Source organism: Pteropus vampyrus, unplaced genomic scaffold (genome assembly GCF_000151845.1).
Source record: "Pteropus vampyrus isolate Shadow unplaced genomic scaffold, Pvam_2.0 Scaffold123, whole genome shotgun sequence".
Taxonomy (NCBI): Eukaryota; Metazoa; Chordata; class Mammalia; order Chiroptera; family Pteropodidae; genus Pteropus; species Pteropus vampyrus.
In genome coordinates, this window is record NW_011888904.1 from 944,220 (window position 1) to 969,536 (window position 25,317).

The window sequence follows — 25,317 nt, forward strand, 5'->3', positions numbered from 1 at the left end:
TCAAGATTACTGACTTTCCATGATGTTTGGTGGTTATGAGACTATAGAAGCATATGAAGATGACCTTTATCGTGAAGAGTCATCTAGTGAACTGAGTGTTGATAGTGAGGTGGAATTTCAGCTCTACAGCCAAGTCCATTATGCCCAAGATCTTGATAATGTCATTAGGGAGGAAGACCACGAAGAAAAGAACTCTGGGAATTCTGAATCATCTAGTAGTAAACCAAGTCAGAAGAACTTAATTATCCTTTCAGATAGTGAGGTGATCCAGCTATCAGATGGATCAGAGGTCATAACTTTGTCTGATGAAGATAGTATTTATAGATGTAAAAGAAAGAATTTTAGAGTCCAACCAAAAGAAAAGACCCAAAGTCCTCCCGCTTCTCTTCATTCTAATGAGTTGGATGATATATGCAAGAGGGATACTGAGAAGCCTAACCCTGAGGAGAGATCAGGTACTATCCGAGAGGTCATGATTATAGAGGTCAGTTCAAGTGAAGAGGAAGAGAGCACCATTTCAGAAAGTGACAACGTGGAAAGCTGGATGCTGCTGGGATGTGAAGTTGATGATAAAGATGACGATATCCTTCTCAATCTTGTGGGATGTGATAACTCTGTTAATGAAGGTTAGTATCATATTGGCCATTTTGAAAAGTAGTATCATCTTTAGAAGACTGCTTTCCTAGACAAAAGACCAGTAGGGTCTGCTCCATTTAATTCCTCACTTTTTGGTCTTTTTTGCCTTGTTTCTCATGAGACTTACCAATTGCTACTCTAATGGTCTGTGAACATCAGAAAGAGTATGTCAGAATATCAAAGACACTCTGCTTTTGCTGTAAGCAGTTTCATAGCTGCTTCTTGCTGTTTGGCTAAAGCCAGTTCTGGACCTGAAATCTTAGTTCCCCTCTCTCTCTGCTTGGTACCACAGGTGAGTACTCCATCTACCTCTGACATTGGTCCTGTGCTCTCATTCAGCCAATTCTGTTGGAACTGCCTCTTTCTATGTGATTTGCTTACCTAGGAGTTAGCCAGGTAGGAAGCATGAGGAATGTCTGGTACACAGAGGACATGGAATTAGCATTAAGTTTTTAGGAACTCTACAGTCAGGTAGGAATACACAGTAGACTGTAGGAGAGAATGCAAATTGTGAGAGTCACATCATTGAGGATTGAAATTTTGGTATTAGCTTTGTCCTCTCTGTCACATGTGGTCATCTAGTATCGATGCTTATTCTTTTAAAAAGTCTCTTTCATTTCTCACCCTTTACGCCTAATGCCTAGTCTTTTGGAATAGTTTTCTAAATGATCTTTTTATATATCTTCCCTGCACACTGTTGTTAAACTAGTGGTCTTGAAATATCCTTTTACTCATGGTACTTTACAGCTGCTCCAAAACCTTTCATGATACCATCAGAGGAAATGATGACATTGAATGTAGATCATGCTTTGTAGCTCCAGAGGTTGACAAACTTATTTTTTTAAGGAGTTCAGATAGAAAATATTTTAGGTTTCCAGGTCACAGGATCTCCTACCTACTTAACTTTGCCCTTATTGTGGGCATGATACCTAAGAAATATGATGGTTATTCTAACAAAATCTTGTTTATAGAAACAGGTTTATAGAAACACAGCCTCAGGCTGTGTAGTAGGCCAACCCTGAGAATTTGACACCAAAAGGAAGAAAAGAAATATAATAGAACATAGAGCAAAGTCAAGTAAAGTTTTGTCAGAATAAGGGAGATCTAATAATGTTTTTAGGTAGAAGGGAAACACTTTTGAAGGAGAGATTAAACCTGTTTGGTGAATTGGAGGGAGAGTCGAGTAAGAAAGGGTCAGGTGTATGTCTGAATTAGTTTTAAAAGGGTAAAGACACCATTAATTGCTATGTTATCAAATATTTGTAGAGGTAGAGAAGAACTGCATTGTTTTGGGGAGATAATTGTATTTATTCTTATTGAGAAATTAACATAAAATTAACCATTTTAAGATGTTCAATTTGATGGCATTTAGTAGAACCATACATCTGTCTAGCTCTAAAACATTTTCACCACATCCAGAGGAAACCCCGAACCCATTATACAGTCACTCTCATTCTTTCCTCCCCTAGACCTTGGCAACCACTAATCTGTTTTCCATCTCTATGCTTTATACCTGTTCTGAATATTTCATATAAATAGAATCATACAATATGTGACCTTTGTGTCTGGCTTTCACTTTTCATAATGTTTTGGAGATTTATGCAAGTTGTAGCATGTATCAGTACTTCATTACTTTTTAAGGCTGAATAATATTCCATTTTATGAATATACCACATCTTGTTTATCCATTCATCTGTTAATGGACATATGGGTTGTTTCCACCTTTTGGCTCTTGTGAGTAGTGCTGCTGTGAACATTCATGTGCATGTATTTACTTGAATACCTGTTTTTGGGTATTCTTTTGGGCATATACCTGAGAATGTAATTATTGGTATTTCTATGTTTTACTTTTTGAGGAATCTTCAAACTTATTTTCCACAGTGGCTGCACCGTTATTAATTCCCACCAGAAATGTAGGAGGCTTCCACTTAACTGCACTGTTTTTATGATAACTTGTTATGTTGCAAATTTCTCTTTGATTTGCTGATAGGCTTTTTGTTGTTTCTTACAGTTTTGTCTCCTAATTTGTTTTTTAAAGCTGTCGCTTATGTTGGCTTATGTTTTTCTAGAATAGATTTTTTCGCACAAATATTCCTTGTATGTTTTCATCCATTTATAGCTTTTAAAGAAACTGATTCTTTATAGGTATGTATTCCTTTAAAGTTTAGTTTGTGTATATTAGTAAAAATGTTCGCTATGAGACCAAAGTAATTCCAAATAATTCTTGATTCCAGACATTCTGTGCATGTTCCTATTTTCCATATTGAAATTTGTCTCTACTCTTTGCTCCTAGGATTTGTTTTTTTGTTCCATCCAAATTGAAACAAATTCTGCAGTTCTGCAAATTAACTTGCTTAACTCTTACAGATATTCAAATATCTATCCCTATTTTATTTCCTTGATCTACCAATGCCATAATCCTATTTCTTTCCAGTTAATAAGCAGCATATTCAGTATTGATGTCTATTTGAGTATGTTGTTACTCTCTAATCATTATCTAATCATTATATTGTTCATAAATAGATTTGGGAATAGGTCTGGTTCAGTTTATGTAATAGTCTTTAGAGAAAAGATTTTTTTCATGTCAGTGGAAGTTTGTGGAAATTCTGATATACTGTTGAAATGATTGTTAAACAGTGGCACTAGCTATTTTGTGTACTGTTCTACTTTCCCTCAAAACTCTCCAAACTGTGGCATATTTAAAATATTAATAGGATATGAGAGAAGAGACTATATACTCCTTGAAGACAGATCTTTAACTCTTAAATAAGGCTTCCTTATTTTAGAGTAATTCCTTGACATATATATTACTTTGTTTTTCATTAATTGCTAAATGAGAAAACATTTATTGAGCATCTACTCTATGTAATCTGAATTTTGTGATATTGTTTACATACTCCACTGTCTCTTGTGTTTTCTGTGAATTGGTAGTTAGATCTAGAAGCAATCAGATTTCTCTCTCTCTCATTAAACCATCAACTAGATACAAAGATAGGTTTGTTTGTTTCATTTTGCTTTTGATATATTTATTTGTCAGTATTATCTTTTAAGCATTTAAATTGTTTTATCAGTATGTAAAATGTTTATCAGGCTCCACATTCAAATCAACAAAACAAGGAAAAATATATTCAGAGAAGTCTACCTTCTATCCAGTCTTCACCCTTATGGGTTAACTATTAAGAGGAAATTAATGGTTTGCCTTTACATTTATCTTTAACCTTCTCTCTCCTTCCTGAAAATAAACAGTAACATAATATCCACACTTAGCTCTACCTTGTTTTTTTTCTGTTTACAGTATATCCTGGAGATCATGTCCATAGTAGTATGAAAAGATATTTTTCAGTTCTAGGACAGTGGACTATTTTTATGTCTTGTACAGTAATCTGAGTTGGAAACAAGGGTGTAACAAATATTTTTTGGAAGTGAATGCATAGTAATTTAAAATAATTGGTGGTTCATATATTTACTTTAGTCTTAAAATATATTTTAAACAAATGTAGTCTAATTCTACTTTGAGAAGCATGCTTTATATTTATTCCTGGTCTTAATGTTTCTTCTCATTTAGTAATTTTTAAAGACTTAGATTTAGCAAAAAATTAAAGAGGTTCATATTTTAAAAAGAAAATACCTTTTAAATACTGAAGAATAGAGCATTTCTAAAAAGTTGAAGAGCCATACTAGTTTCTAGTATGTGACTGTTACAGTATAGAATTTAACATTAACGTAGAGCTCTTTTAGTATGTACAATTTGGCACATTGCTCCTTTTGTTTGTCAGCTTTTGGCTGACACAAAGTGGATACCTAGCAAGTCTTAGGTGAATTTAATTGAAGTTTTTCCTTTGTATATAGAGTGGTGTTCTTTATATAGTACTACATGAAGTTAAAATGAAATTATGGCTTGATTAAAGTAAAACCACAGTGGATTTGAACAATTTAGGGCAGTAAGTCTTCAACTGTTTTTGTGTCAAGACCCTTTCTCCCCTAAAAAAATATGCATATGAAAGTTTTGGATACAATTTCCAAGGAAGAACTCATTTAGAGGTAATGGTTGAATCCATGGCACTTATTAGGCATTCAACCAAAGCTTGATAACTAATTAAAATTTTAGAGTGGGTTACCTATTTTAAATTTTTTTCAAATATTTTATATTTTATTTGATCTGGGTCTTTACATGTGTTGTTTTTTTCTTCTACCTGGATCAGTTTCTACCTCAGGTCTCAATTACTTCTGAGTGAGGTAACAGACATAGGGTCTCAATTAGTGGTAGTTATTAGGTCTGTTACAGCTCTTCAATAGACTAGCTGTGACTTTGGGTGACTTAATTTCTTTATTGGCAAAATAATAAATTTTATTAAGGTTATAAAGCAAAAATGAGACAATGGATAGACTAAATTAATGTATTAGGGAAGTATTTTGCCCAAACTCATAAGATCGGTTCCCGATCACTGTGGCAAGAAGCATAGGCATATAGCTTCCACTTTTTAAAAAATAAATTTATTTATTTAAATTAGTTTCAAGTATACAGTACATTGGTTAGACACCACTTGGTTTTTTTGAGTTAAAAGTTCTCAAGTTTTTTTTATGAACCCAAGTTACTTTTTGAACAGCATGTCTCTAGTATGGCAGTTTCCTTAACTAAATTTTATTTGATTTGATTACATTTTGTGATCTACTAATTAAAACTAAATCTAAAGTTTTAAAATGAATCCAACAATTACTTGTTGGATGCTTCAAATGTACAAACCACTAAACCATTAAGATGTTGGGATTCAAGAATTGCTATGTATTCCCTGCCTTTAGAAACCTTAAAATGCATGACAATATGGAAATATGTAATACCAGAGTTAAATATATTTCTACAAATATAAGAGATGCCCCAGCACAGTATATAATCATTTCCAGATGAAAGTAATAGACTTTTTAAAAAAGATTACTGTAGATAAGCAAAGTACAAGACTAAATTGAAAAGTAGCCTTTTGAACTGACTCTTAAGAATGGATAGGATTTAAAGTTCAGGTTAAATGCAAGGGGGAAGAATAGAAGCTGAAAACTAATAGAAAGTTAACACTGTATGGTACCATTAATGTTTAATTAATGGTTTAATATGTGGTTGGGTATGATTAAACATAAAGCATGTCTTTTTAGACACCACTCAGCCTAAATGAGAAAGGGCATTTATGTTTTGTATATGTTCAGAATGCTGTTGGAAGATTTCTTGGTCATTATTTTGTTCCTGGGTTTTCTACTTGTTTCTTGCTTATATATCATCTCTTTTTGATTTTTCTTTAAAAAAAAAAAATGGATATTTTATGTAACTTTGTGGCAGATAGTAAAATTCTCTCAAGGGGACTAGGTACTTCAAAAGGCATGACCAGCTTTTTAAAGTGTGTATTTTATGCAGAGCTGTTCAAAGTAGAGCATGTCTTAAACTATAACTTTGGCATCTCATAACTTGTGTTCTTCCTTACTATCTTTTAACATAGGAAAGGAACATATTTTATTAGTTTGAAAACATTAAAAAATTAAACTTTGCTTTCAGTACTCTTCACATCTTTAAGGTTGTATTCCCATCCTCCTCTTTCTGCATTCTTCAGCTAACCATTCAGCTTAATTTCAATAAATATAGTTTCTTCAGAGATCTTATGGCCAAATAGGTCATAAAACTGGGTTGCTGTTTGACATTCTTCTCATTGATGTATAGTTTAATTTCTACCTTATAATTGAAAAATGGCCACATGCAAGAGTTCCAGTGACCGAGAGCATCAAGGGCTCCCTCCCTGATGTTTTCAGTTTTTGTAAGCCTGTACTACACAATTCCTAAAGCTGCTTTTGAGCTGTGTCTCTAGTTGTAGCATGTCACCTTACACTTAACTATTGTACAGGCATCTTTTTATTTAATTTCTAATTAGCATAATGACTTGAGCTGTGTTATTCACTGTTCCATGGTGAAGTTGTCATAGGGAGAGAAGAAATAAAAATGTTCAATTTTAACTTTACTTGTGAATGGAGTGAAGTTTGAAAGCCTTTTATGGCCATTGTTCAGCAGACTGAAAATCTCATTAGAAGTCCCAGAAATGCTAAGGCAGCTTTGGGTTGGATTTTAATAACATTTTGGAATGTTGATATTGTATGTTGCTAATTTCTGTGATTTCACTGTCGATCAGCAAGTTAGGTATGCAATTCTTCCAAAGTCGATTTATGACTTTTAGTCTAAATCCATTCATAGTAGCTTTTCTTTTTAACAATGATAAGTACCTAAGGATTAAATTTTACTTTATATTGACATTTCTTTTAGAAACTGATTTGATTTTCGTATAAGATATGTTAAATTTGCTAGCAACTACTTAATAAGAAAATACCATAATATATATTTATTGAACTAATGACTTAGTTTGGTGCCATTATAATATTATTTACTCATCTAAAGTTTACCTTTTTTTTTTTAATGGAAAAGCATAATATTAGATGGGCAACATTTTCATTCTTATATGCTTGTCATAGGAACTTGAATCTGATGTATGGGTAAAGAGTGTTTAAATGTAATTTTCTTATAGCTATAAAAGTGATGTATTACATATAGTGATCACCTGTCTCATGATAATTTATAGACAGTAATTTTTATGGTTGGAAAGTAAATTTGATGAGAACTGCATATGATTAGACTCTAAAACATTTTTCAAAGATGTACAGAATGGAGAACATTTACTCTTATTTTTCCTTGTTAAGAGTAAAGGCCGTTCAGATAGTTCATGTCTTTTAAGTAGGAGATCCTGTTTTTAAGACTTTGCTAAATTTATAGTTAATTTCCAACTAGTTTACTGATCTCCTGCTAATACTCTCCTAGTTGGTAACACTTAATGAAGTAAAAGTGTTGACTTAATGGAAGTTTTGCAGACAAAAGTTTTTAATCTCTCAATCATTATCTTTGTTTTGTTATCAATTAAAGTTATTTTGTTGTGGTTAAGTTTTTGGCATTTGACTTATTTACCAGATTGTATTGATTTTGCTTATAATAAAGAATTGAGCATCCACTGTGTGTAAGGTCATATTTTCTTTTTAAATTATGCTTAAGAATATCTAAAGGAATAGATTTGACTTGTTTTATAGTTTTTGAATCTTGATCTGATACCATTAGCTCTGGGTAGAGGCGTACTTCTGGGATATAGAGTTGGATTCAAGTGAAAATGAAATGTGATAATAATACATTATTTCAGAGTGGATCTTGTCTGCTAAATGTGTAACTTTTATTTCTATGAGATTTTTACCTTAGAATTCAGCTTTTTTTCATAGTTTTGAAAAATTGTCAACTTTGGACTTGAGACCATCTGTTCTTATCCCTATCTTTTGCAAATACGTTTTAAGGAAAGACAGAATTCTATCATGGGAAAATAATTTGTACTCCTTCTCCCCACTTTTGCCTAAATATATAGTTAATTTATAATTACCTCAAGATGAAAGAATGGCTGTTTAGAGCTACTTAATGAGCGAAAGTGTTTTTATTGGCAATTCCTTGAAGTGCGTAGGTCACATCTGATTTTGGTTTGTAACTGAAAAGCGCCTGTAACAGAATTATCTACTCTAGAAAGAGAAAGCCTCAATTTGTAGAAAACTTTTCCCATATTTGTTGTTAATGAGAAATTCTAAAAATGTAGGAAATAGGCTGGATATAGCTGAAAAATAAGATTACAAAGTAATGGAAAAATGCTTTGAAAAGTCAGGTGAGAGGAATTCAGGATGTAGAAGAGAATGACAAGTTTAACTGAAGAAAGGAGGTTTATTTAAAGGTGTGTAACTACATTAATTCTGTAAGTTACTCCTTATATTGTACTAGTCTTTTTTTAGTGTTAAATGATTGGATTTAAACAAAAATTACTTTTGTCAGTGGTTTTATTTAGAAATAGCATTACTTTCTAGTTTTAAGGAGGATTTTAATTACCAATAAAATTTCATTTTTGTCTTAACAAGTTTTTGAAAATTACCTCACTCCCATATGATTAGTATTTTGCTTTTCATTCAATACCCCAAATTTACTCAAACTATTTTGGTTTGCATTAAAAGTGATATAAATTTTGTGGGAGAATAAATATAACAAATATTGCTGTAAATTTGTTCTTATTTTAATTTAGTATGATTGATTTTTATGTGCATGAAATACTTCCCTAAAAAGGTTTATAATATTCAACCGAAATGTTTTTGGAAAGGTGAGATTCTGGTAAAAATTCATCAGGTCCTAAGTTGTGGAATATTTGTATTGGTTTTTAACACCATGACTGTTTTGGTTGTTGTGTAAATCTGTTTATTCTTCTGGTTGAAATCTTCCAGTTTGGGAAATATCCTTTATTACCGGATTTAACAGCTGAAATGTAATGGTTGTACCACGGATCATCTAATTTTTAGGTTGTTTTGGTTAGTTTAACTTTGCTATATAGTTCTTTACGGGTTAGTCAGAGGAGTTGTGTTCAGCTGTGTGATCCTGCCATCACTTAGGTTAGCATCTGGAGCGGAAGGGTCTTATCTCTGAGTTTTCTTCCTTTTGTTAAAGTTTTTAATATTTAACATTATTTAAATATGGCGGGAGATAGAGTTGTGAGGCAAATTTCTGATTTGTTGATTTTCAGTATTAAGCAACGGGAATCCTTTCTTCCTTTAGATGTATTACATACATATGCGTATTTTAAGAGGAAAACAATCTTCTTTATGATATGATGTGGATAGTTATTATTATTTTTTAATTAATAAAACTAATATGGTTTGTTTGGAAATCTCAAAAGATCTTTGGTAGTATACCTGCAACCTCAGCAGTCTCTTTTTATCTATACAGATTTCCCTGCCTATTGTGGCCGTTGGCTCTCATTTAAATTTCCCATGGCTTTGGGTTGCAGACTTGGTTTTCTGCAAGAGTGCCCATGCTTACATGGTCATATATTCTGGGTGACTTTTCCACTTTTTCTTTTTTGTTATTTTGTTGATTGCTAACGGGAAAGAGGATCTTTTTTTTTTTTGACTTGTTTCTTTGTTTTGATCTTTCTTCCTTAGCCCATCTATTTGTGTGTTGTTTTGTTTTGTTTTGCAGATTGGGAAGAATTATTGTGTGGATTTAGATCCATGGGGACTAGCAGGGAAAACTAATTTCGTTCTTGGTTTTGTTTTCTTAATAACAGTAGCAATTTAACTTTTGAGCCATTGAGAAGCTCAAAAGATATGTTAGCTTTATGCATGAAATTGGTAGAAAATTATTAATCCCCAAATTTTCTATTCGTGGTTGCTCTACTGTTGGAATAAAAATATTATGTTATAGTCGAATTAAGTAAATACTAATTAGCAGTAAGTAGCACTGTTATAAATTTTTAATTTAAATATTGTTGTATAGTCAAAAGATATAGGAAATCAGTTGTAATCTGATATGATTTGTTTTATAATTTTTGTTGTCCATGGTGTGTATATATTCAAATAGACATATGAATATACATTTTATTGGAGACATACATTTTTAACTTGACCAGATCTTATATTCCTGCAAAACATGCTTATTTTTCAAATGTGAAGAATTTTGTTTTATGTTAAGTCCTTGGAGAAGTGCTATGGCAAATTTAGTAATTGCTAAAATATTGAGTGATTTGTTCCTGTTGTAAGGGAAAAGTAGAGGCCTCTAATCCTAACATCTCAAAATATTTTTCATTAATATCTGAAGACTTTAAAATATCATATTAGTGTGATCGAAACTACTTCTATTTTATATTTGTTTAGTGAGAGTGCCATCATATAATAGCATTATTTATTTAACTGAATTTTGTATTCATTAAGTTAGTATAAAATAATAAAAATTTCTTAGCATTTAAAAAATTATAGTAATTTCCAAATATACCATGAAAAATGATGTGTGATATACTATTAACTAATAGGCTAAAAGAACTTTCTAATGTTGATAAATAGAATGAAAAGCATTAATTTTGATATGCATAATTTTGGTTTTTTTTGTTTGTTCATTTGATTATATAACATGGCAGTGAGGTGTCTGAAATTCTCTTTCTGAATGTTTGTTAAGTACACTGGGAATCGGAGTAAGGGCAAGCTGGCTTTTTTGCCTGCTAATTGTTTTTTCTCGTGGATTCTAGTGCTTCTAGAATATGAAACTGGTAGAATTTGTTATTATCAAGAAACAAATAGCACTATTGAATTTTTGTTTTCTTTGTTATTTTTAGTTACTATAGTTCACATTTTGATTTCTATCTAATGACGTCTCTAGAAACAATTTCTCTTAAAATCAGTGAGTTTCAAACTAAGAATATATCAGAATATATATCCTGATAATTTGATTAGCTGTTGTTTGTCCATGGCAGTTAAAATAATCTTTTGAATTTTTACTCTCATCATAGTTATGGAGGTTTCCTGTTTGTTGAATTATTCTCCCTAATTCTTATTAGTATATTTCAAGATATTTTATATTTACATTTGATGTTCATATGTAATCATTGAGAAACACAAATAATCTCTGAAATATATTTATTTCTAGTATCTAGTATTCACATCAAATAAGGGTATATAACCTGTGATATGAATGATAATCCAACTATGAAAGTATGCAGCTTTAAAGTAACACAAAACTCTTTCGTTAGCACATTTTACTAGCAAATGTTCATATAAAATGTTATTTTTAAAGCTCATGGCACAGATTTTGCTGTGTATGGCTTTAGTAAGAAAGCACTATAGAGGCGACCCTGAAATTTATTAAAGAAAGAACAAACTGGTGAAATGCTTTCATGCTATTAAAAAACTTCACACCGTCAGACAACTTTTTTTTTTTAAAGGTCATGATTGCTTGATGCCTTTTGCAGTCTTTATTTGAAACTCTCGTTTTATAGGATTTCTTTTTTGTCCTCCCTCTCTTTTTTCTTTTGGCAGTGGGTGGATGATTCTTTTAAAACTGAATGGTTAAACATGTATAGTAACTATTAAAGTATAATGGAAATACTTTTATTCTTGATAATTTTTAGTCCAGAAATGCTGTGAAGGTAAGCCAATGAGGGTGAAATTACATTGTGTAGTATAGAAACTATTTAGAGTTTTCTGTTTAGAAAAGTAGGCTCTGCATTAAGGGTTGCGTGTGAAATATTTTACAGTTCTCTTATTGCTTGATAAGTTTGAGGTGTTTTTATGTTACGATGTTCTAGCCGATTGTTGATATTCTTGAAAAATACTAATCTGTGTATGAGAGCAGATAGGGAGTGAGAACAGAACAGGAATTGAGGAGAAAGAAAACCTTCCTAAAATGTTGACACTTGACAGGTAGAGATTTATATGCCATTATAGATTTTTAAAACAGAGTGCTTGAACTGCCTTTTCCTCAGAGTTCACTTAAACTTTGACATATTTTACAAAGATTGATTGTGGTAAGTATTAAAATTTTAACTCTAGCTTTCATCCTAAATTAATTTAAACCTTTATAAAATTAACCAAACAATCCCTGATACTAATTGCTGATGTTCAATTAAGTTATTGTGTTCAGTAATTAATAGTTCTTTGTGGTATTTGTTTTTATTGATATGATAAGCTAAATTACAAAAGGTGTATAAGAGTGCAGAAATTGAGTTATGTAACATTTTGATATTTTACTGTAGCCACAAATTAAAATTTGTTTTGATATATAGTAATTTTATTTCTTAGTGTTATAGGATATTTATTGGCTTTCAGTATATAGAAAATTTAGATCTTTTAATTTTAAATATTTTTGTAAATTAACTAGAGTCGTACTTTTTTTAAAAATGCAAAAAACTTGAGGCAGTATATAAAATATGCTCGTGTTAGTTTATTTAGTTTTTCAGTGATTAGACTTTGTAAAGTAGAAATGAGACCTAGGATTTTATTTTATTTAAGAAAATATACTTAATTTTAAGGTGCTAATATTAAAACTAGAGAAATCTTGTCAAGTATAGTAAATCTATATCCATAATTAATAATGCATAATTATTTTAAATTACTAGTTAGGAAGGTAAGAGATGCTAACATCTTCTTTGTTGGAAGTTATAAACTGTTTTGAAAAGGATGAAAAGGAGAAAAACTAATTTCAGGCAGATTTATATCATTCTGACATTGTATGTTATTGATGGGTTCATGTCACAAAAGCCTGCAAAACTTTACAAAAGTATTAGGTATATTTTAATTTGATAGTCTCACTGAAAACTGTTTTGTGATACATCTAGAAAAATTTTTATGTGGAATATTTCTATTTTAAAGTTTAGTGATTCATCTAGGTGCCTTGTCTCAATTTCAGTCTTTCTTGTTAATTTAGACATATTATTATTTGTTTAAAATTTTTGTTTTCAGTAATATATTATTGCTTGGGTACAATAGTCTTACTGTTTCAATTACATTTCATCCATCTATGACATTTTATCAGCCAGCTATTACTATTTTATTGTTTTTTTTTTGTGTAGTTATTGTACAGACTTCAAGTCTAAAGTAAGAGCTAGTATATATTACAGTGTATATGACCATTTCTAATTTGACCTGTTACTGTAAAGAAGGCTAACAAGTGTGTATGACTAGCCCACCCCTTCTGGAGCAGTTGAAAACAGGCCTCAGAAGACTCAAAGGAATTCTTTTAACTCCTAGCAGGGCCACGGGGTCAATGTCAGATTTAGTCATGCTGTTATTTTAGCCCAGTGGTCCAGAGAGATGACTGAAAAGTGAGTCTTTTATTTCTTTTTTTGTGTGGTTATTAACAGGATTAAATGTAAGCCATTGTGTACTTAGTACCAATTAGTTTCTCATCTGAGAGGTTCATTATGATTTTTTGTCAGCCTTGGTCTTGTAATATTTGTTTCATTGTTTGATTAGTTAAGGGGATGAAAGGACAAGAAAAGTTTTATAGCAGTGCTTTTAAATTCATTAGGAATTTTAATACATAGTCAACTTTGCAGATATGTAGACCTTGTTTGAAAAATGGACCACATTAAAAATTGGCATAGAATATGGTAAAGTTAATTGTTTAAAATTTTCCTTTTCCTGTTGTATTTTCTTTAGTCTTAAGCTATCTTTATTATATCAAATAATGCTTTTTTATTTTTAGAAGTCAGCTTTGAATTCCTAATCATATTTCTAAAAATTATGTTCAGTTTGCTGTGTATATGTAACTATTGGGAGGTGCACATACCAAAAAAAACTCCAAAGTTGAAAAAACTCTTCCATTTCCTAGATTAGAAACATAGATCGAGCTATTAGAAACAGACCATAAAAATTCTAGAGTAAAGATCATTATTAGGTATAATAAACAAGCCTTAATTTAAAGGGAAGCAGCCTGAAAGCTGATTCTTTATGCTGTTATAAGTAAAAATGCAAAGTTGTAAGAGTTCAGAGAAGAGGAGCATACCTAACTTTTTAATTGATAGTCTTTTTAAATCCTTGAGTTAAAATTATTTTTATTAAAATAAGTATTTCAGTAACATTCCTCATTTAAAACATTGATTTAGTTCAGTAAAGTTTTGGTCAAAAAAATGCTCTTGTAAATTGGACTGAAGATGCTGATTCCAACTGAAAGCAAGGAATATAACCCAGAATTATTTTGTTGGTAAGTGATTATCTGGAGTAGTAGGTCTTATATCCTATTGTTGAAGTATGCAACACACATTTTCACATGCCTTCGCCTTGAAATGAAAATGCCTGTACTAAGTCCTCTGCTTACTGCCAGCGTTTTTTGGTACCCAGATTACTTTATTATGGAGTTGGTTATTTAAGATTTTATAATCCAAATAATTATGATAGCATATAGATTCTAACATATAAGGTTTTATTCTCAAATTGATTTCAGGCATAGTGAATTTATAGTCCTTGCTTTTTAGTATTTGTTTATCCAGTTTTCTGAGAAACACATTTCTATAAAGTCTAGACGTATGTTATTTAAAAATTTTTCTTTTTAATTATAATTTGGAAAGGATTTAGATCCTCTAAATGAAAAACCTTGTTTATGACCTTATTACCACATGACTATAGGACCATGTTACCAAATTATACCTGCTTTATTAAAATTGTTTAGCGATCAATCGCTCTTTACTTTCTCCACCCCCATTTTTAAAACAAAAATGTGAGGTAGCTGTATTAAGTGGCTAGATTTTTAATTAATAGGAAGTAAATAACTTCTTCTTGTGGTTTGTTGGTTATCAAATTGGAAAGTAATTTCTTTTGATAGGTAAATGTAATTTTTGCTACTTAACATTTCCACAGTATCTTTGGAAAATAAGAAGGAAGTCTTCAGTATAATGGCCTTGTAATATGGAAAAGGACAGATTTTAAAATAAAAATTTAGTTCTCCTTTTATTGTTTTGTGTTTGACTATATAAGAAGCTGTAAGAAATAGATGTTAGGTTGAATATCAGGCTCAGTATTAAGTGCTCTGATGGTCATGTCATTTAAATAATTTAAAATTAACAAATACTTGTATTGATTGATCTAATATTTAGAAAATGTAGTTAATAAGATAAACTATTTGTAGCTTCTCTCTTAAAGTTGAATTCAGTTTAGGTGTCTAATAGAATTGGTCCAGAAATTAACATTCAAATAACTATAGGAAGTATAAGGTGAAGGACAGGCTATCCTAAGATAATTCATTAGGACTTCTGTTTCTTTAGCATCTTTAATAGTGACTATTGTAAGCAAATGAATCATATATATCAATTTAGTAAATAATCACACCATTAACAACACTCAGCCACATTCTTTGTAATTGCTACTCAAGCACTTTCAAACTATTCTCTTTTAAAAACAGTAGAAGTTTGGGAACTTGTAATTTCATTGAAAGACCACTACAGAATATTCTTTCTTGATAAATAGAGGTCTAGGGATAATTGATGTTGCAATATAATTGAAAAATGTTTTGTCCCATAAAAACTACTTTTATACTTTGTTTTTCTCTCTAACCAGGTGAGGCCTAACAAATATAGTAAAAACAAAACAAAACAAAACATATTTTTGAAAGTGCCTAACTTTGTTGAATGTAGAGATATAGGTATGTTATCTTAGTTATTTCATAAAATTAAAACAAGAAAAAACTCTCAAAATATCTAAATCTCAAGAAGATAAATGGAAGTTGAGTGAGAGTGAATAGAATAGAGATCTAGTTTTTTAGTCTTCTAGCTGAATTTTATATCCAAAGCTTTAATCTTTTGGACTTTTACATTTCTTAAAATGCAAATGACTTTATTTTGTAAAAGGCATGGCAATCATGCTAGGATTAAAAGTAATAGCTTATACAGTGCTTTTTATTAGCCTCTAAGGAACCATCTGTATTTGAGTATATAGTAACTTAGAATTGATTTTTTTTTTTTTATTTTGTGATGCAGACCAAACCTTTGTGGCTTTTGAAAGAAAAAGAAAGCAGTATTTATTTTAACATTGTGTTTGATGAATTGTATTTCATTTTGCATGAAAGGTACTATAGATCCTTATCCACAAAGTAGTCATTTATATACTATGATTTTATTGGTTCAGCCAGGCACTTTGACCACTTAAAAATATTTAGATTTTAAAATTACTACTTAGCAGCTAATTTTTAATATATTGTAACACACCAGAGTTTGATTATAAAGGAATTTTTGCCTCTGTTTTATAAAGATGCTCAATAAAAGCACTAATGGTAATAATGTTTATCAGTAATTATTCCTTGCTATTGAGTAGGAAAAGAAGACTAGACTTGCCTCTTTTTTTTTTTTTAAACCTTATAAGCATGTTGTAGGAATTGAATTGAAAGTCTGTAAACTCTTGATATGGTACTGATTTGGAACAAAGACATGAGTAACCTGACATAGCAAATAATAGCCAAAGAAATATATTCCATATCTGTTCATTCAGCCAACCAGTGATCATGATTCATCATTTAAGGTGTGCTGATCCATACAGAGATGAATCTGGCATAGATCCTGACCTCAAAGATCCTATAGTTTAATAGAAGAGACAGAGATGAGTAGTATAAGAAAGCTATTGAGGTACATAAGAGGAAAGGCTGCTTTCTTTCATGAGGGGTAGAGGTATGTAAGGGAGATAGAATATGTCATGTGATTAGGAGGGCAGTAGACTAATTTCTATTTTGAATAGGGCAGTATTTCTTACATTGGGTTCCTCAAACTCCTAAGGTCCATTTTGAGGGAATAGTTTTTTAATTCTATAAGAATTGTTAATATTTGTATTCTTATTTTCATGTTTAAAAAGGGTCTTATACCAATTATAAAGACAACACTTTGCAGTGATAATTCACAGTTGAAAGACATTTGTTATAAAATGAGACCCATTTCTTAAGTTATTGTTTCTCAATTTGAGATCTGTGGACCGATTTGATGTTCAAGAAAACTTATTTTTTTAAAGGGGTTCATACATTTCTTAAGTTTGAGAAACAAAAGCTTAGGCCAGATAATATTTTTTGCTCTCTAGACCACATTCAAATCGATGGCAGAAGTAGATGGTCCAGAAGTGTGTGAGTAGCAAGGGGATCCCCTTTGGGATTAAATTTTTTTCAGGAGACAAGGCAGCCTGCTTCAGAAATGTAGCTGAGAGTTCACTATAAGTCCCAAAATACTTTGAGTTTTTTGTTAAGTCACTACCATTTAGAATTTAAATTTGTGGCAGTGCTGATGAATGGGCACAGCTTGTGTGATTTAAAACAGTAATGAACTGTGAATTTATTAAATGGAGGGTAAAATTTCTAAATATATTCTGAACACAAACTAGACCTGTTAAAATGGTTTCTGTTATAAGCCTTCTACTCTAGTTCTAAATAAGCTACTGTACAGTCTTTGTATAATTGATTACTTTTAGAGTCCAATTTTACTTTCTGCTTATAGTGTTACAATAAACAGTTTAATTTCACTGAAATTAATTAAATCTAGATTATTTTGTAGAGTATGGTCTAGGATTTTGTTTCATAAATTGAGGGAAAGCTCATAAGGAACAAACAAGTACTTTAATTTATAGTTCATAGCCTTTAAAGGAATTTAGATTTTACATTGTGTAAATTGAACATGGTAAATTTTCGAATATCTGTACCAAATATCCCAAACATTGGAAAGTTTGGGAGAAAAACACTAAAGAATATTTCTCATTATTTTCCCCCTTCTTTTCCTCTTAAAATTTTTTAGGGATAAAAATAACTCCTCCCCCTACCAAACAAAACTGACCAAAGAATTAGATGATGGCTTTTAGTTCCTTACATTTTTCTGAAATCTATCCAGGCTTTTAAAATGGGAAATTTTGGGTAATTATTTTTCTTACCTGGGGAAAAGGCTATTTTGATAAGGGAGAGGAAGTTAGGGTGACATTATTTGCTCACATCATACATAAATAATTCTGATTCATCTGTAGAGTTTTATTATTGTTTTGCATGTAACATATACTACTTGGAGGATATTTTATTACTGTTTGAGGTTCTTAATAGTTCATGTGTCAGTTTGCCTTTACATAAAAATATGTTTAAGTTGCTTTGACAGATACTTTAAATAGCAAACACGAAGCATGTGAATTTAGCATTGCCATGTTCTCTTTTGTTATTGCCTTTCTTATTTTTTTTAATCCCTGAGCAATTGTAAGCATTCTTAAAATTTCCTGCGCACAGAAATTCCCTGAAACATTAAGAAGCTGCTAAAAGACTCAAGCTCTGAAAGAAGTCCCAAAGATACATCACTGCTTGACTGCAAACATTTTTAAGAAGTCACTGATTATAATGAACACAGCCTTTAATGGCAGTTTTTCCTCTCCTTTTCAGGAGAATGTGACAGAGTGTCATTAAGGTTTTAGGAATGAATGCTCTTGAGGAAAGGAGGATCACTAGGACTACAATGATGCCCAGTATGTGGCCGTGGGATTCTCAGTTGGGCTCTTTTTAGGTTTTTAATCAGGTTGGGGAAGGGGGATGGAGAGGAAGGGAATGGGAATAGATGGAGCTTTGGGACACCTGTACACAGAGCATTTTACTTTCTCATTGATCTCTTTAAGCGTTGAATTTGTAGGGTCTAATGTAGAAATGTAAACAAAATTCTAAATCTTTTGAAGGCCAGTAAACATAATCAACCCTAACTGTTTATATTTAGAAGCACATAATTCTTTTTTGCATTTAACTTAAACGGTTTAGATATATTAAATCTGAAATTTCATTTAAATTGTAATTTCGCCTCTGCTCTAAGGATATTGTTTTAACCCATTGTTCTTTTGTATGGTGACAGTAATTGCCCTTGATATATTCTGCAGGTCAATCAGATTGTATCACAAAAGAGGCAAATAATAAATGTGTGCCAGAAAGAGCTATGTTTCAGTACAGGAACAGGAAAGCATATTTTTGCATCAGACATTGGAATAACATCTAGAAGGCATTGCATCACATATGGGTACAGATCTTTTTAGTGGAATGCAGGGTGATAAAAGAAATTATTTTAAAGCGTACAGCCACAATTTCCCCCTTTAGTTTTCTTAGCAATAACAGACACTAATTCTTATATTTAATGCATAATATTTAACATCTATGGTTTGTTTTATGATTTTTTTAAATATTACCGTATGTATACAGGGCTTGAGAAGTTATTTTTCCTGTTTAATGTCTTAACATAGTGTTTCTGAAAGGATTTTTTTTCCTTCTTGTGGATCACTGTAGCGTTGGAATTTATAAGGAATGATTATTTATCTACTTCACTTTTTTATAGCTGAAGTCAGAAAGAAATTTCTAGACTACCTCAAGTGTGTTTCTCGGTGAGAATAAATCTCTTTTCTATCTAAAATGATCCTTCTATCCTTTATTTTACTTGGGATTTTTGACATTAAAGCTAACATTGGAAAAGTTAGCTTTCATTTTACTTTTTTGGTCTTAGCTACCTAGGTTTTATAAAAATTATAAAATGATCTCCATCTGTTAAATCTGTAGAATTTTTTTTTTCCCTTTGACTCTAGGGTGATGCTGGGCTTTTTTTGAGCTCTGAATATAAATTTAGCTCCTGTGGGTTGTTTCTTGATAGGCTTCCTGGTAGCTCAGTGCTACATTAGCAATTCTTTATTTGAAGTGTTTATCCCCGCACAAAATAATCCTCATGCCTCCTTTTTTTTTTTTTTTAAATGAGGAATTGAGACCAGCAATATTCCAATGTCTTCCGGGAACCTAGGCATAAATTAGAACAAGCTAACAGTGATGGTTGTATATACTAGGAAATGTTTGAGAATTTCCCTTGAGAGTGTTAAAGATTTCCAGGTATCTACATAAGGTTAAATAACTTGTCTTGAGTTGTATAAGAAATACTACTACGTAGGAAATTGGTGAGACCTGAACTTCCCCCCTTTCTTCCTTTTTGTCATATTTGCATTGACTTTTTTGTAAATAAACTTTTTGTTTTAGAACAGTTTTACATTTATAGGAAAACTCTAAAGATAGTACAGAGAATTCTCATATGCCCAACTCCCCTTATTAGTATCATCTTTTATTAGTGTGGTACATTTGTCAAAATTAATGAACCATTATTGACTCTTTGTTATTAACTAAAGTCTGTTTTTACTCATATTTCTTTATTTTTACCTAATGTTCTTTTTCTTCTGTTCCAGGATCCCATCCAGGATAGCACATTACATTTAGTTGTCAGGTTTCCTTAGGCTCCTCTTGGCTGTGACAGTTTTTCAAACTTTCCTTGTTTTTGATGATTGTCAGCTTTGAAAAATTTTGTAGGTATTTTGTAGAAAGCCCCACAATTGGGATTTGTCTTTTTTTTCTCATGGTTTGCATGGGGATATGGGTTTTTGGAAGGAAGACCATAGAAATAAAGTGCCATCTCATCACATTTTGTCAGGTGTAAATGCTGTCAACATAACTTGTTGATGATGATGATAGCTTTGAACACCTGGCTGAGGTAATGTTTGTCTGGTTTCTCCACTGTAAAGTTACTTTTATGGAAAACACATTGTACTTTTAGAAAGGAAGTCACTGTGTATAGCCTACACTTAAGTAGCAGAGAGTTAATGCTCTACCTCCTTAACAGTGAGATACATACTTAAATTATTTGAAATTCTTCTGCATAGGAGATTCGTCTCTTCATTCATTCATTCATTCATTCATTCATTTATATCAGTATGGACTCATGGATATTTATTTTATACTTGTGGTTATAATCCAATACTACTTTTTTTTGTTGTTTAGATTGTTTCAGTTTTGGCCTCTGAGGCCAAATAAATGTGTGCCAGAAAGAGCTATGTTTCAGGACAGGAACAGAACGCCTTTTACAACGCCTGTGTCTCTTGGACCTAATCCTATCATTATAGGTTTTTTTGTTTTGTTTGTTTTTGCCATTTCCTTACTTTTTGGCATTACAAGATGCTACAGGTACATCTGGTATATATCTTTTTTCCAGACCTAGAATCAGTTATTTCTCAAAGGAGCTCTCATTCCTTCTGTTGGAGAATGATGTTAGAAAGTAATATTTGAGCACTCAGTAGTTGTACTTTTAACAGTTATAATGGATTGAATCAAATCAGACATTCAAATGTCTGCTTCTTGATAATATTATATAAAATTCAGTGACTAATTCAGATTGTAGCCATGTCAATGGTTCATAAGAAAGATTTGGTTTATTTAGAAGTTAATCTAGATATTTATATTGCAATGATAAGAATTTAAGACCTTTTGTTTATTTGGTTGGTTTGTCTTGGTTCTTCCTCAAGGTTTTTCAGACTTCTTATATTTTGGTTCCAAGGAAACTTATTCCCTAAGTTTATTGTCTTTTATATCTTCATAAAACTCATATTAGTGTTTTTGTAAACCCTTTTTTAATTTAGTTATCACTTCTCAGAACTTGAGATGTATGCTTTTCCTCTTGAGCGTATAATAGAGTGCCTTGTATATGGCAGGTCTTCAATAAATGTTTCTTGAATGAATTCTCTAAATGAAGTAAATTTTTTTTGCAACTTATTTTCATAGAATGAGTAATCCAAAAGACCATAAAAGAGGTTAAAAATATCTTGTATAAACATTTTTGACCTTTTCTTAATCTGTTAAATTCCTTATAAAAGAGATCATTATTAAAAAGATGGCCACAGTTATACTATAAGCCAAACTCTGTTACTCTGGTAGCTGAAAGTTTATGAGCTTTTTCATTGGTTACTGGGAATGTTTAAGTAGATATGCCTTCATGTCATCATTTTTCTCTGTATTTGTTAGAATGTTAATACTGTCACTTTCTTCAGTTTCCAAATTAGTTGATATTTATTTACCCATGTTACCAATATTCTTTCATTAAAACATTTATTTGTTCATTCATTCAGTGTTAACTTTTTTGTGGCAAGACATTGTAATAAGTAAATGGATTTCCTGACCCAAGGAATTTGTAATCTAGTGCATTGTTTTTCAAAATGCGGGCCGTGTACACTGTGGTTCCTGCAAGGCCAAACTCTTTCTATCATCATAAGGTGCTCATAATTCCCTTTTTAATTGTGTTGGTATGTGCTGTGATAGTGCAGAAGGAATGGTGTGTAAAACTGTTGACGCCTCATCATGAATCAGTGCTGTGACAACAAACTGTACTAGTGGTCATTGTGTCTTCACTACTGCAAACTCAATTGAAAAAAGAAGAGGCTAGTTTCGCTTAATGTCCTTGATGAAGCAGAAAAAATTATTAAGTTCATTAAACCTCTACCCTTGTAATCACTTTTCCCCCGTATTCTGTATAACAAAATGGAGAATCCACATAAAACACTTGTGTTGTATCCTGGAGTATGATTGTTGTCTCACGGAAAAGCACTTGTTCAGTTTTATGAGCTGAATTAGTCTCTTTTTGCATGAAACATTTTTACTTCAAAGAACAATTGATAAGCTATTCAGTCTTGGGTATTTTGCAGACATTTTCTTGAAAATGAATGAAGGAAGCATGCCACATCAAGAAAAATAACTGTCAGCATTTGCTGCCAGTGTTAAAATTTGAGCTTTTTTCCCAAAAATTAGAATTTTGGAAAACTTATATCTATCATGGTGAGTTTAACAAAGCTTACCAATTCTTAAAGACTTTCTGATTAGATCAGTTGTGATATAAACAAATATGATTTTTTTTTATTGTATAATGTGTGAACATTTGGAAGATTTTATAAATCAGTGAACCAGTATTTTATGCATGATGTTACAAAATTGCATAAGGGATCCTTTCAAGGTACAAGATAGATGAATGGATTTTAATGTTAACAAAGTACTTAAAGTTCATTGATACAGTTTTATATTCTACATTGCAACCAAGTTTTGTTAGAGTATCAAGGAAGAATACCTAAATATCTGAGTAGCCAATAAAATACTCCCCTTTTCAGACTACATAGCTGCCAAACTTGATTTTCATAGTAGTTCAACCAGAAAAACATATCCTTACAAATTAAAAGTAGAAACAGACATGAGAATCAACTACATTTTCACAGTCCAGTCATTAAAGAGTTTTGAAAAACACTGTTACTCTTACTACTAGTTTTTTTGTTTGTTTTGGAAAATATAGCTACTTTTTATTAAAATGTTATTTATATTAACATATAATGACCACATGTTACATGAATTAATACTTGTTTTGAAAATTACTCAGCTTTAGTTTCTTACATGGTAAACATTGATAAATAACCCATATAATAAAGGCTTTTGGAATGCTCAATTTTTAAGAGTATAAAAAGGTCCTGAGACCAAAAAGTTTGAGATCCAGTCGTCTAGAATAAGCAATAGGATACATACTCAAATATAGAGTGTTTGAATATAATAATAATTTGAATATGATAATAAGAATGATATAGAATTCTTTGTTTTGAGAGAAGAGGGGAAGTTTCTCCCTTGCTCAGAGAAAACCAAGAAGACTTCATGAAGTACGTATTAAACTAGATCTTGAGAATGTATAGCTTTTCTGGAGATAAAGATAGGATAAAAGAAGAGGACGGTATTTAAGATAGCATCAAATGAACACTGTTCTTTTAAAAAATATATAGAGATATAGGCATTTTATACTCCTTAGAATCTGTCATTAGAAAAATGATTTTGTACAGAATGTGTGAAAGATCAAGGAATAATGGGGTAACTAAGATTGTGTACAACTTGGTTTGCAAATGTCAACAAAATATATTAGTTTGCCTGTTGAATAAAATTGAGCTTATTTTTCTTTCTGCAGCATATTAATTGTATTATAATATGCCATAGCCACTTTCAATGAAATCCTCCTATTCTTGGAACAGCAGCCAATTCTAGGAATTAACAGAATTGGGTTACTTTGCCTAGTGGCACAAAACGTACCCAGGGTATTAAATCATTGGCTTTTCTGTTTGGGACACAATCAGAAATAAAGTTGAGAGATAAAAGTTGATTTGCATGCTGTTCACATTTATTCATACTTTAACAGGTATATTTTTCTATTCTGATTCCTATAATCCTTTTTGAAACAGATTTTCAGTTGCAGTTATGTCCAGAGGTACAGCATTCTAATAAAATTTTAGGCTAAAGACTAAATTCAGGATTCAACTACAGTAACTTGATGCTATTGACTGTGAAAATATTTTCTGTCTTTAGAATAGTTAAGCAAATATTAAAAATGCGGTTACCTAACAGATGACTATGTATTATGAAACAATTTTGAAGGATTAATTTTATCAAGTAATATAAGAAACCAGTTTGGAAGAGGGAAAGAAATGATAGTTTTATTTGAACTTTACCAATTTTTTTAAATGATTTTTTTGTGTGTGTGTACTCAGAGTGGTAGAAGCGGAGTTCGGTGACAGTGTGAGAACCTTTTGATTGAGTAGTATTTGGTCATCTGTTATTTTTATGAGATTTTTGGAAAATTGTTTTAACTTTTTATTCCCAAGCCCTGAAGGTCTTGCAAAAATGTTTGTTTTTTCTATAACCATTGCTATGAAGCTACCAGAGTGTGGGACAGCATCTTTGGCTCTGTAGACTCTCTGCTCTTTTCTTTGCTCTAAAATATCTCAAGAATAAGGGGAAGAGAATTGCTGTAGAATAAGTAGAAATACACTCAGAGAACTCATTACTCCATAGAGTCTCTGGCAAGTATGAAAAGGAGTAAAGAAAGCAGTGATTAACAATCTGTTTATAACATGGATCAGGCTTAATACTAATCTTCAAAAAATTTTAACTTAATTTCTTTCAAATCAGAATTTAAAGAGATCTCCTTAAACATTAATCATTAGGGCCTTTTGTGGTATACCTTATACACAGTACCACTGGTACTCCTTGCTTTGGCCCTCATGGCTGCCAGACACCCCACTTGAAAGATATTATTGCAACCTTTGAAAATAATGTTTAAAGAATGTTGCAGCTGGAAGGACCTAAAAGATTAGGCCAGAATTTCTCAAATCTGGTTTTATGCCAGGATTTAACAGTATGTCCCCAGACCTATTGAATTAGCATCTGTGTGTGTGAGACCCAGGATTCTATATTTTATCAAGTCCCTCTATGTTAGGCTGGAACGGATTGATTGGAAATCACTGCTTTAAGGCCATTGCATTCATTTTCTAGGTGAAAAATCTCAGGCCCAGAGGAGAAAAGTGACATGTCAATCTATATTCAGTTTGGTTTTCTTCTCTGCATGGCAGCTACAATTTACAGAGTATTTTGAGGTCAAATCATGATAGCTGCAGAACTCCTTTAGTTGGTGGACCATGCTCAAGTGCTTCTTAAGAGCTCGCACTTCTGAACGTGAC

The 25,317-nt window shown here is 31.5% G+C and overlaps 1 protein-coding gene across 2 annotated transcripts in view; it reads left to right on the plus strand.

Annotated features, from left to right (window-relative positions):
• The window catches only part of ZCCHC7 (zinc finger CCHC-type containing 7), a 189,931-nt gene continuing 164,614 nt past the window's right edge, over window positions 1–25,317 (plus strand). The window contains exon 1 of one of the 2 annotated variants that reach the window (XM_011366207.2): window positions 1–626. In XM_011366207.2, the coding sequence (XP_011364509.1) occupies window positions 20–626 (607 nt within the window). In that variant the 5' untranslated portion in view covers window positions 1–19. The remainder of the gene's footprint in view (window positions 627–25,317) is intronic. The other variant, XM_023534217.1, reaches the window with a different exon arrangement.